This window comes from Pipistrellus kuhlii, unplaced genomic scaffold (assembly GCF_014108245.1).
Source record: "Pipistrellus kuhlii isolate mPipKuh1 unplaced genomic scaffold, mPipKuh1.p scaffold_m20_p_96, whole genome shotgun sequence".
NCBI lineage: Eukaryota > Metazoa > Chordata > Mammalia > Chiroptera > Vespertilionidae > Pipistrellus > Pipistrellus kuhlii.
Window position 1 is genome coordinate 473,745 of NW_023425602.1, and position 23,133 is coordinate 496,877.

General features: G+C 55.0%; 2 protein-coding genes across 2 annotated transcripts; one reads left to right on the plus strand and one right to left on the minus strand.

Annotated features, from left to right (window-relative positions):
* Nucleotides 1-5,806: 5,806 nt before the first annotated feature.
* GNL1 (G protein nucleolar 1 (putative)) lies at nucleotides 5,807-13,797 on the minus strand. Its single transcript, XM_036428952.2, has 12 exons — nucleotides 13,201-13,797; nucleotides 12,698-12,863; nucleotides 12,340-12,476; nucleotides 12,057-12,208; nucleotides 11,882-11,953; nucleotides 10,810-11,017; nucleotides 10,581-10,676; nucleotides 10,151-10,345; nucleotides 7,060-7,238; nucleotides 6,832-6,994; nucleotides 6,484-6,624; nucleotides 5,807-6,147 (listed from the first exon to the last, which is right to left on the minus strand). Exons 1-12 carry the CDS (start codon nucleotides 13,271-13,273, stop codon nucleotides 5,903-5,905), a joined length of 1,827 nt encoding a protein of 608 aa, XP_036284845.1. The 5' UTR covers nucleotides 13,274-13,797; the 3' UTR covers nucleotides 5,807-5,902.
* Nucleotides 13,272-19,565, plus strand: PRR3 (proline rich 3). The gene is made up of 5 exons (XM_045578347.1): nucleotides 13,272-13,365; nucleotides 13,852-14,049; nucleotides 14,726-14,788; nucleotides 17,923-18,210; nucleotides 18,449-19,565. Exons 1-5 carry the CDS (start codon nucleotides 13,272-13,274, stop codon nucleotides 18,553-18,555), a joined length of 750 nt encoding a protein of 249 aa, XP_045434303.1. The 3' UTR covers nucleotides 18,556-19,565.
* Nucleotides 19,566-23,133: the final 3,568 nt, after the last annotated feature.

Here is a 23,133-nt window from a genome sequence, read left to right on the forward strand (position 1 = left end):
AAGATGGCCAGCAGGGGATGGCAGTTAGGAAGGACCAGGCCTGCAAGGGAGGGCAGTTGGGGCTGATCAAGCCTGCAGGGGAGATTAGTTCAGGCTGACAAAGGAGAGATGTTGGGGGCGACCAGATCTGCAGGGAAGGGCAGTTGGGAGGAACCCAGGCCTGCAGGGGAGAGCAGTTGGGGGTACCAGGCCTGCAGGAGAGGAGAGTTAGGGGTACCAGGCTTTCAGGGGAGGGCAGTTAGAGGTGACTGGCAGGGGAGGGAAGTTAGGGGCAATCAGGCTGGCAGGCAGAAGAGCAGTTGGGAGCCAGTAGTTCTGGATTGTGAGAGGGATGTGCAACTGCCCATTTAGGCCCAATACTATTGGTATCAGGCCTAAATGGGCAGTGGGACATCCCTCGAGGGGTCCCAGATCGGAGGCTGGGCTGAGGGACACTCTCCCCCCCGCCCCACCCATGCACGAATTTCATGCACTGGGCCAAACCCTAATATGCAAATAGACTGAACAGCAGAACAACTGAACCGGTCACTATGACGAGCACTGACCACCAGGGGCATTTGTGGAACATGGCAGGCATCGGCTGTGGTGGGATGGTGGAGCAGGAAGCAGAGGTGCCAGACCAAGGAGGGCACCACTTGCTGTCACCGGACGAGCCTATGGTGTTACTGAAAGTTTTTTATCCTGCACACTGCGGTCTCTCTGGGTGCTCACATCTGCTGCCAGCACCAGAGCCACCATTCAACCCACTCACTGCTGGCACCCAGTGCTGATCCCGATCGCTCAGCACTGATGCGGGTGGGGGCGGCTGCTGCTGGCCCCAATCACCCTTGAGCGCTTAACCTCCCCCTGCTCCAGAGGAGCTCTCAGGGTGGCAGCTGCTGCTTGCACCCACTGATGGTGCCATCTCTGCTGGCACCCACTGATGGTTCCGCCCCAATCGCTCCATGCCATCAGTGGATGCAAGCTGGGCTGGTACCATCAGCATGTGGAAGCAGCAGCAGCAGGAGCAGGGCTGCCTGCAGACAGGGGACCAGGAGCTGCAGTGGGATGGACTGGGCAGGGCATGGATGATGGCCAAAACCCACCCCCGTGCCTACCACAGCCTCTCAGCACACAGCTCCTTTCAAGTTCTACAAATTCGTGCAGTGGGCCCCTAGTAAAATAATAAAAATAAAATTTCTTCTAATTGTTATTAGTGTATGGAAATGTGATGGACTTCTGTATATTAATTTTGTATCCTGATACTTTAGGGAACTTTCAATTACTTTTTTGGTGGATTCTTTAGGGTTTTCTATATATAACTATAGGCCCAATGCATGGGTATATGCACCATTGGGGCCCCCTCATCCTGGCCTGCAGGGATAGGCCGAAACCAGCTCTTTGATATCCCCCAAAGGGCCCTGGATTGTGAGAGGTCACAGGCCAGGGAGAGACCCCACTGGTGCACAAGTGGGGCACAGGAGGGCTCCAGGGCGTTTCTGGCCCATCTTGCCCAGTCCAGATCAGACAGACCACAGCAGCAAACTAACCTACTGGTCAGAGTGTCTGCCTCCTGGTGGTCAGGGTGCATCACAGCAACAGGTTGAAAGGTCAAACGGTCGGACACTTAGCATATTAGTTTTTATTATATAGGACTAGAGGCCCGGTGCATCAAGATTCATGCACTGGAGGGGGGGTCCTTCAGCCCGCCTGCCTCCTCTCAGTCCAGGAGCCCTCGGGGGCAGGTGACACCCCCATCACACCTCTGCTGGCCCTGGTTACCTGAGCCTTGGATGGCTCTGGGCGGCTGGGCAACCACCATCTGAGACTTGCCTGTGCCTCATGCTGGCCCTGGGTGGCTGGGGGAGGGGGGACATACTGAGGGGACTGGGCAGCACCATCTGTGGCAGTCAATTAGTGTATTTCCTCCTTATTGGCTGTGGGTGCCGCCATATTTGTGATGGTGTGAATGTCAATTAGCATATTCTTCTTTATTAGATAGGATACCATGTCATTTGCAAATAGTGAGTTTTACTTCTTCCTTTCCTATTTGGATGCCTTTCTTTCTTTTTCTTGACTGATTGCTGGGGCTAGAACTTGTAGCACTGTATTGAATAACAATGGTGAGAGTGGGCATCCTCATCTTGTTCCTAATCCTAGAGGAAAAGTTTTAAGCTTTCCACCATTAAGTTTGATGTTAGCTGTGGATGTATCTTATAAAGCCTTTATCAAATTATAAGCTCTGGCCGAAACCGGTTTGGCTCAGTGGATAGAGCACCGGCCTGCAGACTGAAGGGTCCCGGGTTCGATTCCGGTCAAGGGCATGTACCTTAGTTGTGGGCACATCCCCAGTAGGGGGTGTGCAAGAGGCAGCTGATTGATGTCTCTCTCTCACAGATGTTTCTCTTTTCCTCTGTAAAAAATCAATAAAATATTTTTAAAAAGTTGTAAGCTCTTTCTCAACCCATTTTGAGGTGTGGTGAGTTTATTTTTCCCCCCATCATAAATGAATATTGAATTTTGTCAAGTGCTTTTATGCCTCTATTGAGATAATTATGTTTTATCCTTGGTTCGGTTGATGGGATAATCACATTGGTTTGTTAATGCTGAACCACCATTGCATCCCTGGTATAAATTCCATTTGATCGTGGTGTAAGATCCTTTTGATGTGCTATCAAATTTAGTTTGCTAGTATTTTGTTGAGAATTTTGGTATCTATGTTCAGCAGAAATATTGGCCTGCAACTCTCTTTTATTGCAATGTCTTTGTCCGGTTTTGGGATCAGAGTAATGTTGGCCATATAGAAGGAGTTTGGAAGCATACCTTCCTCGATTTTTTGGAATAAAAATTGTTCAAGGATAAGTACTGATTTATCTTTAGTACTAATTTTTTTAATGTTTGGTAGAATTTATCTGTGAAGCAGATAAATTTATCTGGTCCTGGGCTTTTGTTTGTTGGAAGTTTGTTAAAACACTCAAAAGTTCATATATAAAAAATTAATTCCTCAATTCCATATGGGTTCTCCATTTTTCTTTTATTGCAAACATAGCCAAACTGGAAAGCTAACATTTCCTCCTCTATCTCCACTCCTTTTACCCATATTTCTCAGTCCCCCAGCATTTAGGGTTTCTGATCGATTTGTCCAATTCAACTGCTCCCACCAGATCACGAGGGCTCACTGTTGCCAAATCCATGGACAAGCACGCCGCTGCTCCTCAGCAGGCCTCTTTCCTGCTCCCTGCTCCCCCTGCACTAGGTTTGTCCCGTCTGCCGGCTCCTTCCTTGTCCTTCCTGTGTTCTCCGCTTTCTTCCTCGGCTCGTCTCATGTTACACACTCGTGACGTTCCTCTACAGCTACCTGTGCGTTAATGACCCACACCTGTCCTCAGTCCCCAACCTCTACTTGCACAGGCCACCTCAGGAGATGGCCCACCGTCCACCCTGTGGCATAGTTGGAAAAATGGGGTGCACACTTGACTTGCTCCTCTCCCTCAACCACAGCAATGTTCAATGTCCTGGCCAGTTTTCTCAGTAGTTAGAGCATCAGCCCTCAGACCAAAGGGTGGAAGGTTCGATTCCCAGTCAAGGGCATGTACATTGGTTGCGGGTGCATCCCCAGCAGGGGGTGTGCAGGAGGCAGCTGGTTGTTTTTCTCTCATGGATGTTTCTAGCTTTCTCTCCCCCCCCTTCCTCTATGTAAAAAATCAATGAAATATAATTTTTTAAAATTATTGCATTACATTATCATTACTAGTGTCTGGCTATTCCAATCCGTGAGGTATATGCCTTATTTAAGTTTTTTACCCCAGAACTTGACATTTCTGCCATATATTGTTTTCAGCCTTTTTTTTTTTTTTTTTTTTTTTTTCCAGAGAGGGATGGAGAGGGAGAGATAGAAACATCAGTGATGATAATCATTGGTCACCTGCCTCTTGCATGCCCCCAACTGGGGATCAAGCCTGCAACCCGGACACGTGCTCTGACTGGGAATCAAACCTGGGACTCTCAGTACTATGTTCTATCCAATGAGCCAAACCAGCTAGGGCTCAACCAGTTTTGTTGTTTGTATCAATGATGTTAAATGAGGAACTACCCTGGACCACACGTCCACTTTGTCCCAGCAGCAGGGCTAGAGCTGCGTCTGGAGAGAAGTTTGGAAGGAACTCGCTCCAAGTCCAAATGGAATCCCAGCATAAACCAGACGGCCTGGCCTCCCTCCGAAAGTGGTCAGAGGCTGTGGAAGCACCTCCCGGTCAAGTCGCCCCGTGGGGTGACCCAGGCAGAGTGGGTCCGGGGCAGGCTCTGGGCGCTCAGAGGAGCGCAAGGCCCCCACGCCCTTGTCCCTTGCAGTGCGTTTCCACTTGAACCTCAGACGCTGCTATAGGTGCGACTTACACACACACACACACACACACACACACACACACACCCAGGGGCGGCGCCGTGGCGGCTCTCTTCCCAGGTCTGAGCAGGACGAACCACGCAGCCAGGCCCGCAGGGGGGTCAGTGCCCGCTTCCAGGTTTCACCCTAAATACCCCTCCTCAGCTCCCCTTCAGCGCCAGCCTGAGCTCCGTCCCGCCCGGCTCTCGGGGTCTGCTGTGCGGCCGCTGGACACCTCCCCGCGTTCCGAGGAGCTCCAGCCGCAGAGACCGGGGGAAGCGGAGCTGGGCCCGCTGTCCCGTCCACGGCCCCGCTCTGAGGGTGAGGAGCCCACATGGAAGCCACAGAGGTTTCCTCTCAACCTGGATCCTCCTCTGCCAGCATGTGGGCAGCCTCCAAGCCCGATCACACGCTCGGCTCTTCAGCACCAACTCCAGGCTTATGCGGGATGGGACCAATGAAGGGCGGAGCTTGAAGGGCTGTGTGGCCCCAACACCTCAGCCTCTTTTGCTCCACTGCTGCCCAGTGACCCAGACCCTGAATGGGGTGCCAGAATGGAACAGGGAACCTGGCACTGCCCTTACCCACACCCCTCCCTAGTGGCTGGCCTGGCAAACAGCCCTTTTGCTACAACCCAACTGAGACAACACTAGGTCACCAATAAAACAAGCCATTCGCCCTTTTCCAGAGTGAAACCCAGAAGTCCGGCTGTCTGCTTGACAAGGGAGACGCAGAGCGAAGCCGTCGGCCCGGACTCAGGAGAGCGGCCGCTGCTGGAGCACAGGCCGTCAGACACACACCCCAACCAGGGAGCTGGGACTCAGGAGGCCCGTCTGGGGCCTGGCTCTCTGAGCCCCATTCATCCTTAGTGCCTACGGGCTCCTGAAAAATGAAACTTAAACACTGTACTCAGAGGTGGGTCTGCTCAAATCACAAATGTGCACGCTATTTGTTTTCCAGTAATTAAGACTCTACTTGGACACATTTAATCAACATTTTCACAAGCATTTAGTCTTAACTAAGTATTTTCATCAACAGGAAGTTCTAGAATTGAACCCCAAGAATTTGGAGAACACTACACACCCTTCTTAATCCAGAAACGTGGACGCCTGAGCGTGGTCTTGCCCCGGCCAGGCTGCAAATCCCAGGCAGGCCAGCCTGTGCGTGACACCTGGTGCTGAGGCCAGCCGGACACACCCGCGCTCCGGTGGACACGTCTTCCTGCTTCTCTCCCAGAAGCTCCGGGTAGAGCTCAGGTCTGGCAGCAGGGCGCTCAGGCTGCGGCTCACCCCCGAGGGGGTGACACGCTCCGGGGGCCTGCGCTCCCCGGGGCCATGCATTCCTGAGGTGCTGGCAGTGGCCTCAGACGCCCTGACCCCTACGAGAACTTTACCTTCGTGGAGAGAAGCCTCCCCCCGCTGTCCTGAGGCCGTCTGGGGAAAGGGCTACAAAGCAGACAATCTTTATTCACAGCTGGGGTGGCAGAGGGGACACCCCGGGTCAGTCCAAAAGCAGACACTGAGAGGGAGACGCACGCCTGGCTCAGCACTCGTCCTCCCCCAGCATGGTGTAAGGGTTTCGAGAGGCCAGGCTGGACACTGGAGCTGAGGTTGGGGTGTCCTCATCCCCTTCCCCCTCCTCATCCGCATCCCGGTCCTCCTCTCCCTCCTCCTCACAGGAGCTGCTCAGCTCTTCCTCCTCCTCCTCTTCCTCCTCGTCACCTGCTGGCCCCACCCTACCCTGCAAAGCCACCAGCTCCGCGGTCTCTGGATGGGACTCCCAGGTGCCTGCGGACCAGACAAGAAAGAACAGGGGAGTTTTCAACAAGGGCTAACGCCAGAGGATGGGGGGAAGAGGCAGAGACCAACAACATTGTAGCTGCTGGCGGCATGCCTCCATCCATCCCACCTCCCACTGCTGGGCACTGCACAGCTCTGCGCGTTAGTTAATTCCCGTTTTGGGCACCACTGTGCGGGGGGCAACTGGCGCCCTGGTTTTGCAGATGGGAGAATGGCCTCAGAGACAGTAACGCAGAGTTGGCTGCCAGGTGCAGACCCAGGTTTGCCTGGTGTGTGCCACCAGCCCCCGGTGCCTACACTAGCGGGCAGGGCACCAGCAGCGACCTTTCTGCTCCAGGTAGCCAGGCGGGTGGAAGCACAGGCTGAGGCGGCCGTCCAGCGCCAGCCTCAGGAGACTGTTGGCCGCTCTGTACACATCGTTCCGCGCCGCCTTTGCCGTCTTGTAACCGCGTTTCTCTGCCCAGGCTGAAGGGAGAAGAGTGGTGGGAGGGAAGCTCATGAACCCAGCTGCCTAACCCATCTTTCCAGTTTTCCCCAGAACATGCCACGGCAGAGACCGAGCTGCCCCTGTGACACCGATCTGGGTGGCCAGTAGCTGGGTGGGTGGCAGAACCCCTGAGGAGTGGGGACAGGGCAGGGCAGAAGGCCGGGGAGCCAGGCCCTGGCACCCACCTTCACAGATGTCCCAGGCACACCAGGGGTGCTCGGCCGCGGGGTCCTCGGCCTCCGGGTGGCGCAGGTGGAGCAGGGCCTGCACAGGGACCCGGGCGGCCAGGTAGCCCACGGCGGTGTACGGCTCCTGGATCTGGGCGATGGGGTAGATCCCTGCCAGAACCTGTGGGAGCAGGAGCCTCAGCACCGGCCTGGACCTCCGCCCCCCGCGCCCCTCTGCCCACGTACCTGCAGCTGCCTGGGCAGAAGGGAGGGGAAGATGAGGCCGGGGCAGTCACAGAGCTTCACGGAGGGAGTCAGAAAGTAGGTCTGAAAGTACCGCGTGTGGCCCGGGGTTCTGGAGACACTCACGACCTTCCGCCCCACCAGCCCATTGATCAGGGAGGACTTTCCCACGTTGGGGAAACCTAGGAAAGCAAGGCAAGGTCGCACCGGCAGCTCCTCCTCTGGCTTCGTGACCGCCAGGCCACCCGCACCTCAGGGTGGTCAGGGCTGCAGTGAGCGAGCAGGAGGGCGCCGGGTGCCGCGGCCCATCGGCTCCCCGGCCACCTCAGTGCCTGCGCAGCCCTGCTCGGCTCGCTGGTCAGTGCCATGTCCCTTCCGGAGGCCGTTCCTACACCCCCTCAGCCTCCAGCCCCGTGGACAGCCTGGAGCCGGTCACTGTAAGCTCCCAGCGGCCAGCCCCCGCTCCAGCCTGACCCCATCTTTCCAGATCACCCATCCTGGCTCCTCCATCTCATTCTCACCCGACTCGAGCGCGGGAAACGTTCCACTGCACTCAGGTCCTCGTGTCCTCTTGCCCAACTCCGACTCGGTGATCCCACTCACCGCCTGTCCCTGTCCAGACCCTGATCCCTGGTCCCGCTCTCCCTCCACCTCACTCACGGGCAAAACCCAGTCCCGTCAAACGCACTGTCCACTCAGCACTGCCACCGCCGCCGCCGGCGCCGCCAGTGGGCGCTCCTTTCCGAGGGAGGGAGGCACACACCGCCCCCGGCCAGCACCACAGCCGTTTCTCTGCCCTTTACGGTGAGACGCCTTCACAGACTGGTCTCCTCTGGTCACGTCCTCATGACTGTAAACTGTACCACACGCTCGTCTGTCTCTCTGTCTGTCTGTCTGTCTCTGCCCCCCACCCCTGAGCCCCAAGGCCCTTCATTTGCTTCTGTAACTTGTTTCCTGAGCCCATTTCTTCTACGGCTCCTCCTTCTATCTCTGTCTTTCTCAGTGAACTTCCTCTTATACTTTAAAAACAACTATAACAGCCAAGCTGGTTTGGTTCAGTGGATAGAGTGCTGGCCTGTGGACTGAGGGTCCTGGGTTCGATTTTGGTCAAGGGCACATGCCCGGGTTGTAGGCTTGATCCCCACTAGGGGGTGTGTAGGGAGAGGCCGATCAATGATTCTGTCTCATTATTGATGTTCCCCTCTCTCTCTCTCTCTCTCTCTCTCTCTCTCTCTCCCCCTCTCTTTGAAATCAATAAAAAAATATTTTTAAAAAAGAGAAAAGCTGTAACATACACAAAAATGTGTAAAATATAAATGTGCCAGATGAACCCACCACCCTTTGGGCCCAGTGTATGGCGCTCCCTGGATCCCAGCCCCTCCTGACCGCAGCCTGTGCCCTGCGTGAGCCAGACCTGTATGTAAGGGACTCCCTGCCCGCCTTCCTGTCAGTGCCACACCGTGTGCCCCTGAACCATGCAGTTCAGTAAAATATGAATGGCACAAATAGACGCCTGAACAGAGACTGCCTGGGCCCTGGCTCACAGCAGGCTGCGCCAGGCCGCTCACCACCGCTCACGCGCCAGGCCACTGAGCAGCCTCTGCTCTCCGCTCACTTCACTCAGCACCATGTGGCACAGGGAGCCCTCCTTTCCTCTCCAGCACACGGCTCATCGGACAGGCCCCTCCACATCCGTCTGCTCCCACAGCTCGAAGCACAGGCGTACCCACCGTGGCTCCCAAACTTAAATCTCTCCCAAATGCTAACCTCGTCCTCTTCCCTACACTCCATGCTCACGCACCCACTGCCCATTCAGTATCTCCGCTAGGGATACATTTTTAATCTCAAAATCAGTGTCTGAATCGCCTCTGCAGCCCCTCCAGTCTGCTCCTCTCCCACCTGCCCGTCTCAGTATTTGGTACTCGGTACTCTCGGCACTACCGGTGGCTCAGGACAGCACCTGGAGCCCAGGACGCCACCTCGCGGTGCTCTGGGCCTGCTGGTCTGCCCGCACGTTGACACAGGCAGCTCCTGCGCACAGCATTCTGGGAATAACCCCAGTGCCTTCTCTTAGCCAGTCCTTCCTGGCTTCACGGCTCAGCCCCTGGCTGGCCCCAAGTCAGCAAGCTCATTCCCACCGCAGGGCCCGGCCTGGAAGGCCCCTCCCACTCCACAGCCGCTCCATCACCCTGGGCTCTCCTGGGACCACCTCTTTCAGCCGCACTCTCTCCCTTTCATTGTCCCTAAATGACACCGCTCAGGCGACTGCTCCGTGAAGGCAGGGCCTTTCTGCCATTTCCACGCAGCACCCCGGCACCAGCCCTTGGCACCTCCTGCTCAGGAGCGGACGAATGAACAGAGCTGACGAGAACCCAAACTCAGGGCTGCTTGTGTCCCAGCAGCTGCTCGCCCTGCTACCCCTCCAATACAGGCAAGTCTGTGCCCAGGCCCAAGAGAGGGCACAGGGCCGGTGGGGGAGTGCCAGGGCAGCGCCTGGAAAGGAGCCATCTGTTGGAGGCGGCAGGCCGTCAGCAGTGGGGAAGCTTCCCCTGCACAAACCGAAGACTAACAGGAAGGTGGGGGCACTGCATGGACCCAACCACTGGGCAACGTGACTTGTAGGCCAGGTTCTTTTGGTCCTAATAACACAACTCTGCCAAAGTCACTTCCCCCTCTCCCAGCAGAATTAAAGGCCTGGGCCTGCTCAGACACTGCTGTCCGCACAGGAGCGGACACACCTCTGCACTCCAGGGAATCTCCCTGGAAACAGACTCGCGGCTGAAGATGCAGGAAGGAACCGACATTTGCTAAGCTCCTACTAGGGACTAGTTAACCACAACTGAACCAGGCCACACGTAAGTCACTCAGAACAGTGCATGGTGGCAGTAAGACCGGACACATGCCACATTTTAACAATTCTCTTATCACCACCATCTGCTCGGCTCTCTCTGGACTTCTCCCGCACCCCTCACATCGGTTCTGACTTGGCTACCACTGTCATCGTCTGAAAAGCCAAAGCTCCTCAGCCGCGGGGCGAGGGAATACTCGCTGGAGACCCGTGCCCGCCACCGCCACTGCCGCCGCCAGTCCTCACCCACGCAGCCGATGGTCACCACCCCGTCCTTGTAGCGCTCCTGGGTGGGGCCGGCTGGCTCCATCGCCGAGTCAGTCTGCTGCTCCACCAGGACCGCGGGCCCGTCGTCCTCTTCCTCCTCCTCCCCCGAGGCACTGCCCCAGGCGGCCCCCGCCACGTCGCGGGCAATCTTCTCCCTCCAGCTGCTCAAGTCCACTGCTCAGGAAGAAGACGAAGAGGCTCTCCCTAGAGCTGCCATCCACGATGGCACGGCGAGGCGCAGCCGGGTAACATGCCCTCGAGCTGGACAGTGACAGGCTGCACAGCCCGGCCCTCCCTGACCTCCCCCGGAGGCACGGGCTCCTGCCTACCGCTGCCTCTCTGGCCCTCCCCGCCCCCGTCCACATACAGGGCTGGCTTCAGGAAAGGTGAGCCGAGGGTCTCCACAAACCTTTCCCCGCAGTGATGGCTTCACAGGCTCTCAGCAGCTGCTCCGGCCCCAGGGCCCGCGCCCATCCTCTCCCCCGCCTCCGACTCTTCTTCAGCACTGAGATCGAGGCAGAGAAGGGTTGGCACATGCCACCTCTGCCACCATCCTCAGTCCCCTTGTCAACAGGCTTCCCTGCTCTCCTCCGTCCCCTGCCACCCACCTTCCCCGCTGCCTCCTCACTGCCACTCACCGCCACTGGGATCCTGCGGGACGCGAGGGTCCCGAGGGAAGGAGGTGAAGAGGACAATGTGGAGCTGGGGGAAGTGCTGGTGGAAATAATGCTTCCAGGCCACCACCAGCGCCGGCGGGGCCAGGTCCACCTTGTTCAGCACCAGCACCAGGGCCAGCCCGAGCTCTCCGGTCACATACTCACACAGTGCCGGCGGGAAATTCACCACCTGGAGGGGGGGGGGGGTCGGCAATGAGAGGTCAGCCCAAAGCTCTCTGCCTCCAGCAGACACAGCTTGAGGCAAGACCCTGGTGGTAGCAGATTCTGGGACAAAGGGTAAATCAGCCAAACCGAACTATGAAGACAAAACAGGGGAAGTGCTAGCCCTGACCGGTTTGGCTCAGTGGATAGAGCGTCGGCCTACGGACTGAAGGGTCTCAGGTTGGATTCCAAGGGCATGTACCTTGGTTGTGGGCACATCCCCAGTATGGGGTGTGCAGGAGGCAGCTGATTGGTGTTTCTCTCTCATCGATGTTTCTAACTCTCTATCCCTCTCCCTTCCTCTCTGTAAAAAATCAATAAAATATTTAAACACACACAAAATCAAAACGAAACAGAACAAAACACAGGGGAAGTGCTGCCTGTGCACCTACCTGTGTGGGAGTGCGTGTACAGGCCACTACAGACCTCCACCCTAAGTTCCCTCCCGCCTCCCTCTCCACTGCAGGGCCAGTGAGGTGGCAGCACAGGCGTCCAGCAGAGCGAGGGCCTTAGCCACCACCCAGCATTCCAGGTGAGTCCTGCGCTCACTGAGGGGCAGGCCCGGAGCCCCCCAGCTGCCTCATGGCACTGGGGTCTCCACACTGGCTTAGCTGCTGGGCTGGGAAACGGGGCATACAGGTTTTCATCAAAGATGACGGAGAGGAGAGTCAGCTGGCCAGGGAGGAGGGACAGGCTGTGGCCTGGTGAATAAGGAACTGAGTCCCTGACACGAGGCAGGAGACTGCAAAGGAAGGGCACCGGTCTCCAGTGCTGCTCTGCCGGCCCCCGAGCTCCTCCCCCTTCACGCTTGCCCAGCTCATGCAGGACTCACTGGGTGCCGGACGTCCGTGATGAGCAGGACGATGTCAGACATCTCTAACACTCGCCACAGCTGCCTCCACGTCTGAAAAGGAAAGTCAGCGGGAAAGAATCTGAGCCGAGAGTCCCTCTCCTGCCTGACCCCTAACCAATCCACGCTTCGTCGCTGCGCCCCGCTCCTGTCACACCTCCAGATTGTGCTCAAAGTAGCTGAGCTTCTCGGAGGTGTAAGCCCCATGAATCTTCCCAAGATACTCCTGGAAGCTCCGTTCCTCCTGGCTCATTAGCTGCTCCTTGGACATCTCATAGCGCCAAGGGGGGCGCCGCGGGAAGTCCAGTACTGCAAAATCAAGAAAAATCCAAGCAAGTGTGAGGAGTTCCAGGTGTGTCCCAGACCCCCTTCCTCAGTCAGCTCCAGCTTCCGCTCCCCAGCCCAGGCCTGCCCACAGCAGCCTGCAGGGCTCCCCGCACCGGAACCAGGCTGGTAGACCTCCTGGATGTCCAGCTCCAGCATCTCAGCGCTGACGGGCTGGAGCACTTGCTCCCGGGCTGCTCTCTTTCTCTTCTCCACCTCCTCCCGGCTGTCCCGTTCAAAATGCAGTCGGTATCTATGACAGAAACCATGGCAGCTATTCCAACCCTCCACTCCAGTGCAGACGACTTCGCTAAGCTCTCCCAAGGCTGTCTGCCTCCTCCCAGAGTGGGCCTTCCCCAGGTCCCTCTTTCCCGCAACAGCCTCACCCTCTAAGCGCGCCTGACTCCCCAGCCCCACCACCTCGTTTCAAGCCTCCACGCAGCCAGCTCGCCCAGCGGTAAGGCCCACGCTCACCGGTTTGGGTCAAAGCCTCGCGTGCCCAGCCCCTGGGGAGGCTGCTGGTTGAGCCTCCGGATCTGATGGGTCACAGACTCGCCGTCCGAAGTGTCGGTCTGCTCCTCCCGCCGCTCGCGGCTGCCGCTGCGGCTGTTGGAACTGGACCGAAGCCCATCTTGAAGCCCTGCGGGAGGAGCTGGTGACGCGGGGGCCAAACGGTGCCCTCCCTGGTCGTGCCGGCTCCCATCACCCCCCTCTCGTCTTTGGCGGCCCGATCCCCCAGCCACCCAGCTCAGGACCCTCCGGAGGAGCAGGGGAGGCCCTCCTCCAGGGTCGCCGAGGCCGGCGCCCGTCCTCCGCCCACGCTCCCTCCTTCCCCGCCCTCCTCAGGGAGGGAGCTGGGCGAAGGCGCCCGCTCCGCAGCCTCCCGCGCGGCGTGCGCCCACCACGCTCCCGCGCCCCGCGGTGCGGCCGGCAGCCGTCCTTGCAGAGCGCCCGCCCCGCCTCCGCTCCGCGCTGACCTCGCTTCCGCTCCCGCTTGTCCTGCAGCTGCTTCTTCTTCTGCTTCACGCTGAAGGGCTTCTTCCTCGGCATGGCCGGCCGCCCTCCGCCCAGCTCCCGCCGCCTCAACCGACGCCCGTCCCGGGGCGGCCAGGCCGCGGCCCGGGGCCCGGGGGCGGGGCCGGGTGACGTCGGCGGGCCCGCAGCCGGGCTGGCGGGGGCGAGGCGCGGAGGCCGGGGTCCCCGCACGTGGGCGGCCGCGCGCCGGGTTGCGGCGGCGGCGGGCAGGCGGCGCGCGTGGGAGGCTCGCTCCCCGCGCACGGCGCTTCCCCTCGCGCGCGGAGGGGACGCGCTCCGCACCAGCCGCGCCGGGGAGGCCGGGCGCACTGGGGGCGGCGGGAGCCCAGCGGCCCGGTCCGGTGGAGGGTGAGGAGCGGCCGGCCCACGGGCCTCAGCGCGGCGCGGAGGGAAACCCGGTGACCAGCTAGGGAGGGAGGTCAGAGGTCACGCGCTGGTGCCTCGGGCGTTACCATAGTAACCGGGGCCGGATGTGGCGAGCTTCGGGTGCGACAGCCCCGGCCGGCGCCGAAGCCCGCGCCGCGGAGGAGCGGTGCGCGTCCCGGGGGCGGCGGCCGGCCTTCCGGGCGGCGGCGCGGGGAGGGTGACGTGAGACACCGCACAAAGCCTCCCGCAGCTCCCGGAAACTCAACGGGCGGCTCTGCCCCGCCGCCGCCGCCCCGGAAGCGGAAGCAGAAGCACGCGCTCCCGGCCCGCCGCCGCCACGGTGCCGAAACGGAAGAGGCAGCAGCCGCCGCCCCAGGTGCCCGAGCGCCAGGAGGCCGGGGCCGGCGGCGCCGGGCGGCCTGCGGGTGAGGAGCGGAGCGGGCCGGCGGCGCGGGGCCGCGGGCGCAGGGAGGGCGCGGGCCGGCGCAGGCCGCGGGCGGAGCCTGAGGAGAGCTCTGCCCGGACCTCGGCCTCCGCCCTCCCCCGGCGGGAGCGGCCAGCGCCGCGGCGCGAGGGGCCCGGAGGGGCGGGCTGCCTGGACCCGGGGTGTGGGGGAGCCGCCCGGGCGGCAGCCGGAGGGGGGCGAGGTTAGCTCTGGGCGTGTTGTCCCCTTGAACCAGTCTCCCCTTCTTGTGAATCCTGGAAACTTTCGCAGAGGAAAGAGCAAATAGATGGGTGAAAACTCGTAACTCTGCTACAATTACCTGGTTTTACCGATTGGATTAAAAAAAGAGTAATAGCCGAAACCGGTTTGGCTCAGCGGTAGAGCGTCGGTCTGCGGACTGAAAGGTCCCAGGTTCGATTCCGGTCAAGGACATGTATCTTGGTTGTGGGCACATCCCTGGTAGGGGGTGTGCAGGAGGCAGTTGGTCGACGTTTCTCTCATCGACGTTTCTAGCTCTCTATCCCTCTTCCTTCCTCTCTGTAAAAAATCAATAAAATATAGTTTTTAAAAAAATGAGTAATACAACCAAAACATAAGAACAGGATTATCAGTCCCTTAGTTCATTGTAATGACCATATTTTTGTGTCTACTCTTAGGACCGCCCAGCCTTCTGGGCCCTCCCCCCATGGCCAATGGAAAGCCTGGTGACCCCAAGTCAGGTGAGGAAGGGGCCCCAATCCTTTGATTGGGTTCTGGAGAAGGGAACAAGGGAGGGACTAAAACCCAGGAAGGTTTTTAAATCAAAAGATCGGGATTTGGTACCTAAGTGAAGAGATTTTGTGTATTCACGGATAGGAAAACTCAAATATTATAGATTCCATGCATTCCTAGTTATAATAGCTTTTTTAAAAAAAAAAAAAGAATCTGCATTATTGTATGGAAATGCAAAGGATCAAGGTAGAGATTGCAAAGCCAATCGTGAAGCGGGAGGTCTCACATTGCACAGCAAGGCTTGCTCTGCAGCTCGTTGTGCTGTAGTGTTGGTGCAAGAACAGGCGTGTAAGTCAGCAGAACAGCATTGGGTCCCCTATCGGCCCACGCATATTTGGACACTTCCTTTATGATGAAGATGAACTGAAATAGGGGTCTTTTAAGCAAATGATGCTGGATTAATTGGATATTCTTGGGGAAGATTAAATTTGACCTGTTCATATCACATACAAAGCATCAATTCCAAGTGGAATCTCGATCTAAGTGTAAAAGGTAAATAATCCTAGAAAATAAATCTATCTCATGGTCTTAGAGTAGATAAGCATGTTTACACAGAAAACTCACTTTAACCATAAGGAGAGCTCTGTAAACTACCTCATTAGCAAATATAAACTTTTGTTAATGAAAAGACACCATTAAGAAATTAGAATAGGCCCTCCCCGGCTTGGCTCAGTGGATGGAGCATCAGCCTGCGGAGTGAAGGGTCCCAGGTTCGATTCTGGACAAGGGCATATGCCTAGGTTGCTGGCTTGATCCCCGGTAGAGGGTGTGCAGGAGGCAGCCGATCAGTTATTCTCATCATTGATGTTTCTCTCTCTCTCCTCCCTTCCTCTCTGAAGTCAATAAAGAACTACTGAATGCTCAAAGGGAAGCGTCATCTGATAACGAGGAGCAACAATCAATCAACCAATCCCAACTGCTGACATCAAGAACATCCTGGTCAAATGGAAAGCAGTTCAGGAGTTTACCAATGCCCACTATCCGGATTCAGCTGAAGCAAACAGGATCAACGATCTTTACTCCGATACTCTTGTCCGTTATTTCCGGCAGATGTTGGAGAAAAGAGAAAAACAAACGACTTTGGACAGGTTTTTCATGAAACCATCGGCCAAAAAGCAGAAGATGAAGATGTGCAAGATTCGGTAGACTCTACTTAGTCTGTCTTAAAATTAAAAAAATGTGTGTTTTTTTAAAAAAAAAAATTATGTTTTTAGATGTATCTAAATAAAAATAACAAAAAATTTATCTTTTTTTATGTCATCTTAGCATATTTTATGCTACAGAACGAATTATTTTTTTTAACATGTATTGTTATGGGAAAACGCGTTTCACATAACGAACTTTTCGCATAACAAACTTGCTCCTGGAACGAATTAAGTTCGTTGTGTGAGGCACCACTGTATATTTAAAACTTAGAACAGAAGATGCTTACAATAAATGTAACCAGTAAAGAGCTCATATCCAGAATATAGAAAGAACTCTTCGGGACAGCCTGTTAGAAAAGTGGGCAAAGACTGAATAGACACCTCATTAAAACCAAAATCTAATTGGCCAAGAATATGTGCACAATACCATCATTAGTTGACAAGTAAATGCAAGATAAAAACATGCCACTTTGAAATTGAAATGTTAGAGCGCTGTTCGTGGGATTGTAAAATGGTGTAGCCACTATGGAAAACAGTATGGAGATTGCTCAAAAAACTAAAAATATGCCCACTGGCGTGGCTCGATGGTTGAGCCTTGACCTGTGAACGAGGAGGTATGATTCCATTCCTGGTCAGGTACATGCCTGCGTTGCAGCTTGATCCCCCAGTTGTGGGAGGTGCAGAAGGCAGCCAATCGATGATTCTTTCATCATTGATGTTTCTATCTCTCCCTTCATCTCTGAATTTGATAAATATTTTTAAAACAAATTTAAAAATAGAGCTACCAATGATCCAGCAATTCTACTTCTGGAAAGCAGGATCCTGAAGAGAGATTTGCACACCCATGTTCATAGCAGCACCATCCACAACAGCCAAGAGATGGAAGCAACCCAAATGTCTTCTGACAGCTGACTAATAAATATGGTGTACTCACAGTGGAATGTTACTCAGCCCCCAAAAGTGAAAATCCTGTAAGAGGCGAGCGGGGATGAATCTTGAGACCATTATGCTAAATGTAATAAGCCACTCACAAAAATACAAATACTATATTATTGCTCTGACATAAGGTTATCTGAAGCAGTTAAGTTTATAGACTCAAAGTAGAAAGGTGGTTGCCAGTTTAGTAGCTGTAGAGTTTCAGTTTTGCAAGGTGAAAAAAAGTTGTGGAGATCTGTTTCACAATCGTCAATTTATATAACACTACTGAGATGTACTGTACATTTAAAACCAGCTAAAATGGCAGGTTTTATGTTAGATGTTTTACCATGAAAAACTTGTCACCTCAGCAAATGCAAAAATGAAAAAGACTGATAATACCTGGTGTTGTCAAGAACTGCTGATGAGGGTTGAACTGGTACAGCCACTTTGGAGAAAGTTTGGCATTATTAAGCTTGAGCATACATATCTTCTAGGACCCAGTAATACCTCCGCTAGGCATATACTCAAAGAAATGCATACATGTTAAAGATGTGTAAGAATGCACATAGAGCAATTTTAGTTCTAGTCCAAATTGGAACCCACCCCCCTGTCCACCATCAATAGAATGGACGAAAGAGGTGTGTGTGCATGCAGTGGGACACTGCAGAAACCAGCCAACTGCTCAGGCAGCCTGGACGACTCTCAGACGTGATGTTGAGCACAGGGGCCAGACACAAGATGACAAAACTATGCTATGGTGCTAGAAGTCAGGAGTCCCTTGGGGGGGAGGTGGAATAGTGGGGTAGAAGTCACGGAGGGAGGGGTGACTTCTGGAATGTTAGGGTCCTATGCTTCACCTGGGTTGTGGAAACACAAAAGTGTTTGGTCTTTGGTGGTAATTGAGTCGTGCGCTTGGAATTGGTGAGGAGAGTGTGTGTGTGTAATGGACTTTAAAGATCAGGCTTTCTGCGGATTGAGTTGGCCACTGATCACCTGTCCGTGGTTCTCTCTCTGTCCAGCTCTGCGCAGAGGTCCCCCGGGACCAAGGGGACTGATGATTCCGCCGCTGCTGAGCCTCCCGCCTCCTCCCCGAGGCAGAGGCCCAGTGTGGGGAGGCTTAGGCCCCAGGTCTCGCCCATATGGTCGAGGTTGGGGGGTCAGTGCTGAGCCTCCTTTTCCTGAGCCAGACCAAGGTAGTCTCCCCAGGGAAGGCTTTCACAAACAACAGAGACATCCTAGAAGGCTCAAAAGCTGGTCGCTTGTCAAGAATACCTGCCCCCTCGAGGATGAGCCCCAGGTTATGGAAGGTGAGGTCACTTGCTTATGCCTATATACATTGAATCCCCATCACTCTCAGGGTGACCAGGACTCTCCCCGTGTCCTTTTGAAGCGGGAGTAGCTCTTCAAGTTTTCCTCCCAGGAGAAAGACGACCCTTCCAGCGGCCGGGAAAGGGCGGGGAGCGAAGTCTGACCGCCCTCCGCTTCCCGTCACAGGTGTTTGCTTCCTCACTCACATTTCACATTGCCGTTTTCACTTGTTCACAGACAAATCTGACCGCCCAGTCTGCCGACACTTTGCCAAAAAAGGCCACTGTCGATATGAGGACCTCTGTGCCTTCTACCACCCAGGCGTCAACGGACCTCCTCTGTGAGACTGCCTTCCCTGCGCACTAGAGGGAGCCCGTCACCTCGCAGCCATGCATCTCCCACCCATCTCTCACCTCCCCGATCGATCGATCGATCGGGGTCAGAGTTGTGTTTCATCACTGGGGTACGAGGGCACTCTTTCTGCCTATCCGGCCTCCGGAACCTCGCCCTCAGGCCCCCATCTAGGCTCCTCGGCTGCCTCCTGGGTCCTCTCACCTCGCCACTGACTGCCGAGCAGGAGACAGACTAAGGGCCGCCTCTCATGTGTCTGTCCACCAGCCGCATTGCTGCCCTCCAGTCCTGAGCTGGGAGCAGTGTCCTCCCACTCCTGCTGCTTGTTTCCAGTCCCCCTGTGCGAGCCCTGCCCCAGCGCCGGGCTGTCTGGCCTGGGGTCCAGCTTGGATGATGCCGGGCCCTTCCCGAAAGGCCGCTCTCCTGCTCTGGGATCCCGTGTCGCCGCCGAGGGCGGGACTGGAGAGCACTGTGCGGGGTGAACGCACACCGGAGCCTGTCTCGATGTCCGTGGCTCTCTGTGGCTTCTCCGCACTATGGTGTTTCTGCCCAAATGAGTGAGGCTGGGGTGCCTCTGGGCTCTCCCCACCCCAACGAGGGAGCACTAGGACCTTCCTGCAAGGCTGCCACCCTGGCCCCCCATTCTCTGGTGCCACTTTTTTGGGTTTGACATGGGCCCATGAGGTGTGCTCTAAGCCTCTGGTGGGCCTACCCCATTTCGTCCACAGCCGTGTTCTTAGCCTAGTCCCGGGGAGGCCCCAGGCCTTCCGTGTGAATTCTGTGAATCTCCACAGAACGTCTTGCCGCCCGCTCCCACCTCCGTTGCTGCTGGTGGTTGTTTTCTGTGAAAACGGCAATGAGCAGACACAGTCTGGAACTGGCCCTGAGGACATGGTCAGGAGTTGTGTGGACAAGAGGGAGGGTGAAAGCCGTTGGAGAACTGAAAGTGAATTTTGTTTCTTTTTAATGTTTTTTATATTAATAATAAATGCAGTGGGAACAAGCCCCTTTAACCCTGTGCTGTGGCATCCCGAGGTGCAGAGAGTGTTCTTGAGACCTGCGTCCGCTTGGTTCACCTGCAGTGGGTGGCTCCTTCCAGGCCGGAGGGGCCCTCAGACAGACCAGCCACATTAGTCCAAGGGGAAGGTTTTGTGGGAGAAAGGCAAAGCCAGGTGGCGGATAATTTTAGCCGTTTGCTCTACCTGCAGGTTGGGTGTTTGCAAGTGATAGTGACAGTAGCTTCCAGTGTCCAGAGTGCCTCTGGGCCAGGCAGTGAGCAGAAACCAATGAATTGGAAACCCACGGGGAGAGACATGTCCAAAAAGTCACAACGACGTGTAAGTTAGACCTGCTGATAGTGCTGTAAAGCAAGACATGCCCGGCTAGTGTGACTCAGTGGTTGAGTATCGACATATGAACTAGGAGGTCACCCATGGTTCGATTCCTGGTCAGGGTGCATGCCCTGGTTGAGAGTTCAGTCCCCAGTGTGGGGCATGCAGGAGGCAGCTGGCCAGTTATTCTCATCATTGGTGTCTATCTCTCCCATTCCTTTCCTACCTGAAATTAATAAAATATTTGCCGAAACTGGTTTGGCTCAGTGGATAGAGCGTTAGCCTGCGGGCTGAAAAGTCCCAGGTTCGATTCCAGTCAGGGCATGTACCTTGGTTGTGGGCACATCCCCAGTAGGGGGTGTGCAGGAGGCGGCTGGTTGATGTTTCTCTCTCATCGATGTTTCGAACTCTCTATCCCTCTCTTTCTCTCTGTAAAAAATCAATAAAATATATATTTTTTAAGAACATTTTGCAGGGGAAAAGACATGAAGAAAGGGGGAGTATGTGATAACTAGGGCCAGCTTGGAAGGACAGTCAGGTGAGGTGGGAGAGCAGTCCAGGCGAAGTTTCAAGAAAAGACAGAAGCTTTAGGAGACTTTCAGGCAGGTCAGAATCACAGATTAAACTGGTGTTTGAAAAAGATCAACTTGGGCCAAAATCGGTTTGGCTCAGTGGATAGAGCGTCAACCTGTGGACTGAAGGGTCCCAGATTCGATTCTGGTCAAGGGCATGTACCTTGGTTGCAGGCACATCCCCAGTAGGGGGTATGCAAGAGGCAGCTGATGGATGATTCTCTCTCATCGATATTTCTAACTCTCTGTCCCTCTCTCCTCCTCTCTGTAAAAAATCAATAAAATATATTAAAAAAAAAAAAAAAAAAAAGATCGACTTGGTGTGCGGACCTGTCCATGCTGGAGGCTGAGGTGATAGCTGTTCAGTCACCCGGTAGGTCGCAGTGGCAGCATGGGCTGGGAGTGGAGTGGAGTGGAGTGGAGAAGAGGACTCGGAACAAGGTCATGATACCAGTTTTGAGGTTTCTCAGGGTAGCTGTGTTTGCATGACTAAGTGCCATGTTAAAAGAAAGATATTGAAAGCGGCAGGATGCCACTCACTCTTGAAATGGTTGTGTTTGAACTGCCTTTTTAAAGGGGAGATCTCAAATAGATGGTTGAATATCCAGTCTGGTATTCAGATTAAAATGAGGCATAAACCTTTTATCTGCGTATAGGTGGTGACTGAAGCCCTGAGCACAGCTAACACTATTCACTCTGTAAACATTAAGCACCTATTATGGCTCAGTATATCAGCTTCAAGTTCATTTGTAACAGAAACCAAATTAGAGTAGACAGTCCATAGCATGTGTGGCAGTCATGCCACCACAAGTTCCCTGAGAGTTACTCCCCCAGATCTCAGCTCCACAATCGGGTCAGTCCAAAGTGGAGCCCCATAGTGCTCATGCCTGCTGCAGGCCTCAGGCTGCAGGCAGGGCTGCGCACACCAGCTGTCAGGGATTTCCAACAACTGACAGCACATGCCACTGGTTGTGAGTCCGGGGCCAGTACCTGCTCCAGAAAGCCGTGTGCTGAGCGGAACATTGGGTTTGAGCAGGTGACCGCGGGGCAGGATCCTCCCTGCTCCGTCTCCGCTTGTGGTGGAAAATGGAGTAAAACCCTGCAGCTTCCAATCATTGGCAGTGCCCTTCCAGCAAAGACCACCAGGGACGTCCTGTCAAAGGAGGTTATTCATTACAGAGGGTTAGGAATGACAGGACTGGGGCGGGTTAGGGGAAGGGGAAGCTTCCGGGAAGCCGGGGTTTGTGGATTGGGAGCTGCGGGGAAGTAAGGGCAATTCTATGATTGCACATCTTAATCTCCTCTTGGAAGGAAGGAGGAATGAAACGTGAATAAAGCTGTTACGGTAAAAGAGTAAAATTTAAAAATGGCCGTCACTCGCTGTAGCCGAGAGGGGGCTGTTGAGTATGGTTTGGTGGTCACGGCTCACGCTGTGACAAGGTTTTTGTCCATGCTTAAGCAGCTCACCAGCGTTGGTCGTCACCACTGTGGCAGAATGACCTTGTCTGCCCTTGGTGCTCTGTGAGGTTTCCCCAGGCCAGCAATGAGCACCAGGCTATTTTCCAGCTGCCAGGGCCTGTTTTTCTCAAAAGTAAACATTGATTAATGACATAAAGGATACAAATGGGGGATTAGAGGATAATGAGACATGGTTGACAGACCTGTCTGAAGGATTTGTGGCTGGAGTCACCTGGGAGGAGAATGTCAGGTGGAAAGAAGAGGGCCCAGAATTCAGCTTGCGGAAAGCTGACTAATGGCCAAGGCCGAGCCAGACAGGAGGGACGGGGGAGAGGCATCTGCTAGGCACGGCTGAGTTCTTATGTATGGTCTTACTTAAGCCTCACCCGTGCAGGGAATCCTTGAGTGCCTTCTCTGAGCCAGCCCCATTTTTGGAGCTGGGGGTATACCAGTGAAAAAGACAAAACCCTGGCCCACACGGCACTCAGTTATTGAGGATGACCAATAGTAAGACATGGAATATCATCTCAAGTATTATAATAAGTGCTCTGAAGAAGAGTGAAGGCAGAGTTTGGAGGTAATGTGTGAAGAGAGGAATAAAGCCCGAAAATAAATGAAGCAACCACACGAATATTGGGGGGAAATGAATTCCCAGCAGAGGAAGCACACAGGCAAAGGCCCTGAGGTGGAAATGAGTCTCTGGTGGAAGACCAACGAGGCCAGCCTGGGGGATGAGACCAGGAACCCCGGCTGGCCAGGCCATACAGAGCATTTGGGTTTTCTTCTGAGTGAGTGAGCAAACGGTGTACATTTTAAAACTTCTACTGACCCTGGCTGGGTGGCTTAGTGGCTAGGAGCTTCGTCCAGTACACAGGAAGGTCATAAGGGGCTCAAATACTGGTCGGGGCACATACCCAGGTTGTGGGTTCAGGCCCCAGTCAGTATGTGTACGGGAGGCAACTGATCCATGTTTCTTTCACATAGATATTTCTCTCCCTCTCCCTCTAAAGTCAATTAAAACAGAAATAGTAAAACTTACACTGTCTGAAGGACAGACTCAAGGAGAATAAGAGCAGGGAGAGGAGTTAGGAGGCCACTCCTGTAGGCACGGGAAAGAGGTGGCTTGCTCAGGAGTAGAGGTGGAGAGAAGTAGAAAGATTTAGGATGTGCTTTAAAATCTCAATTGATGACAGCTCATCTTTCCAAATGC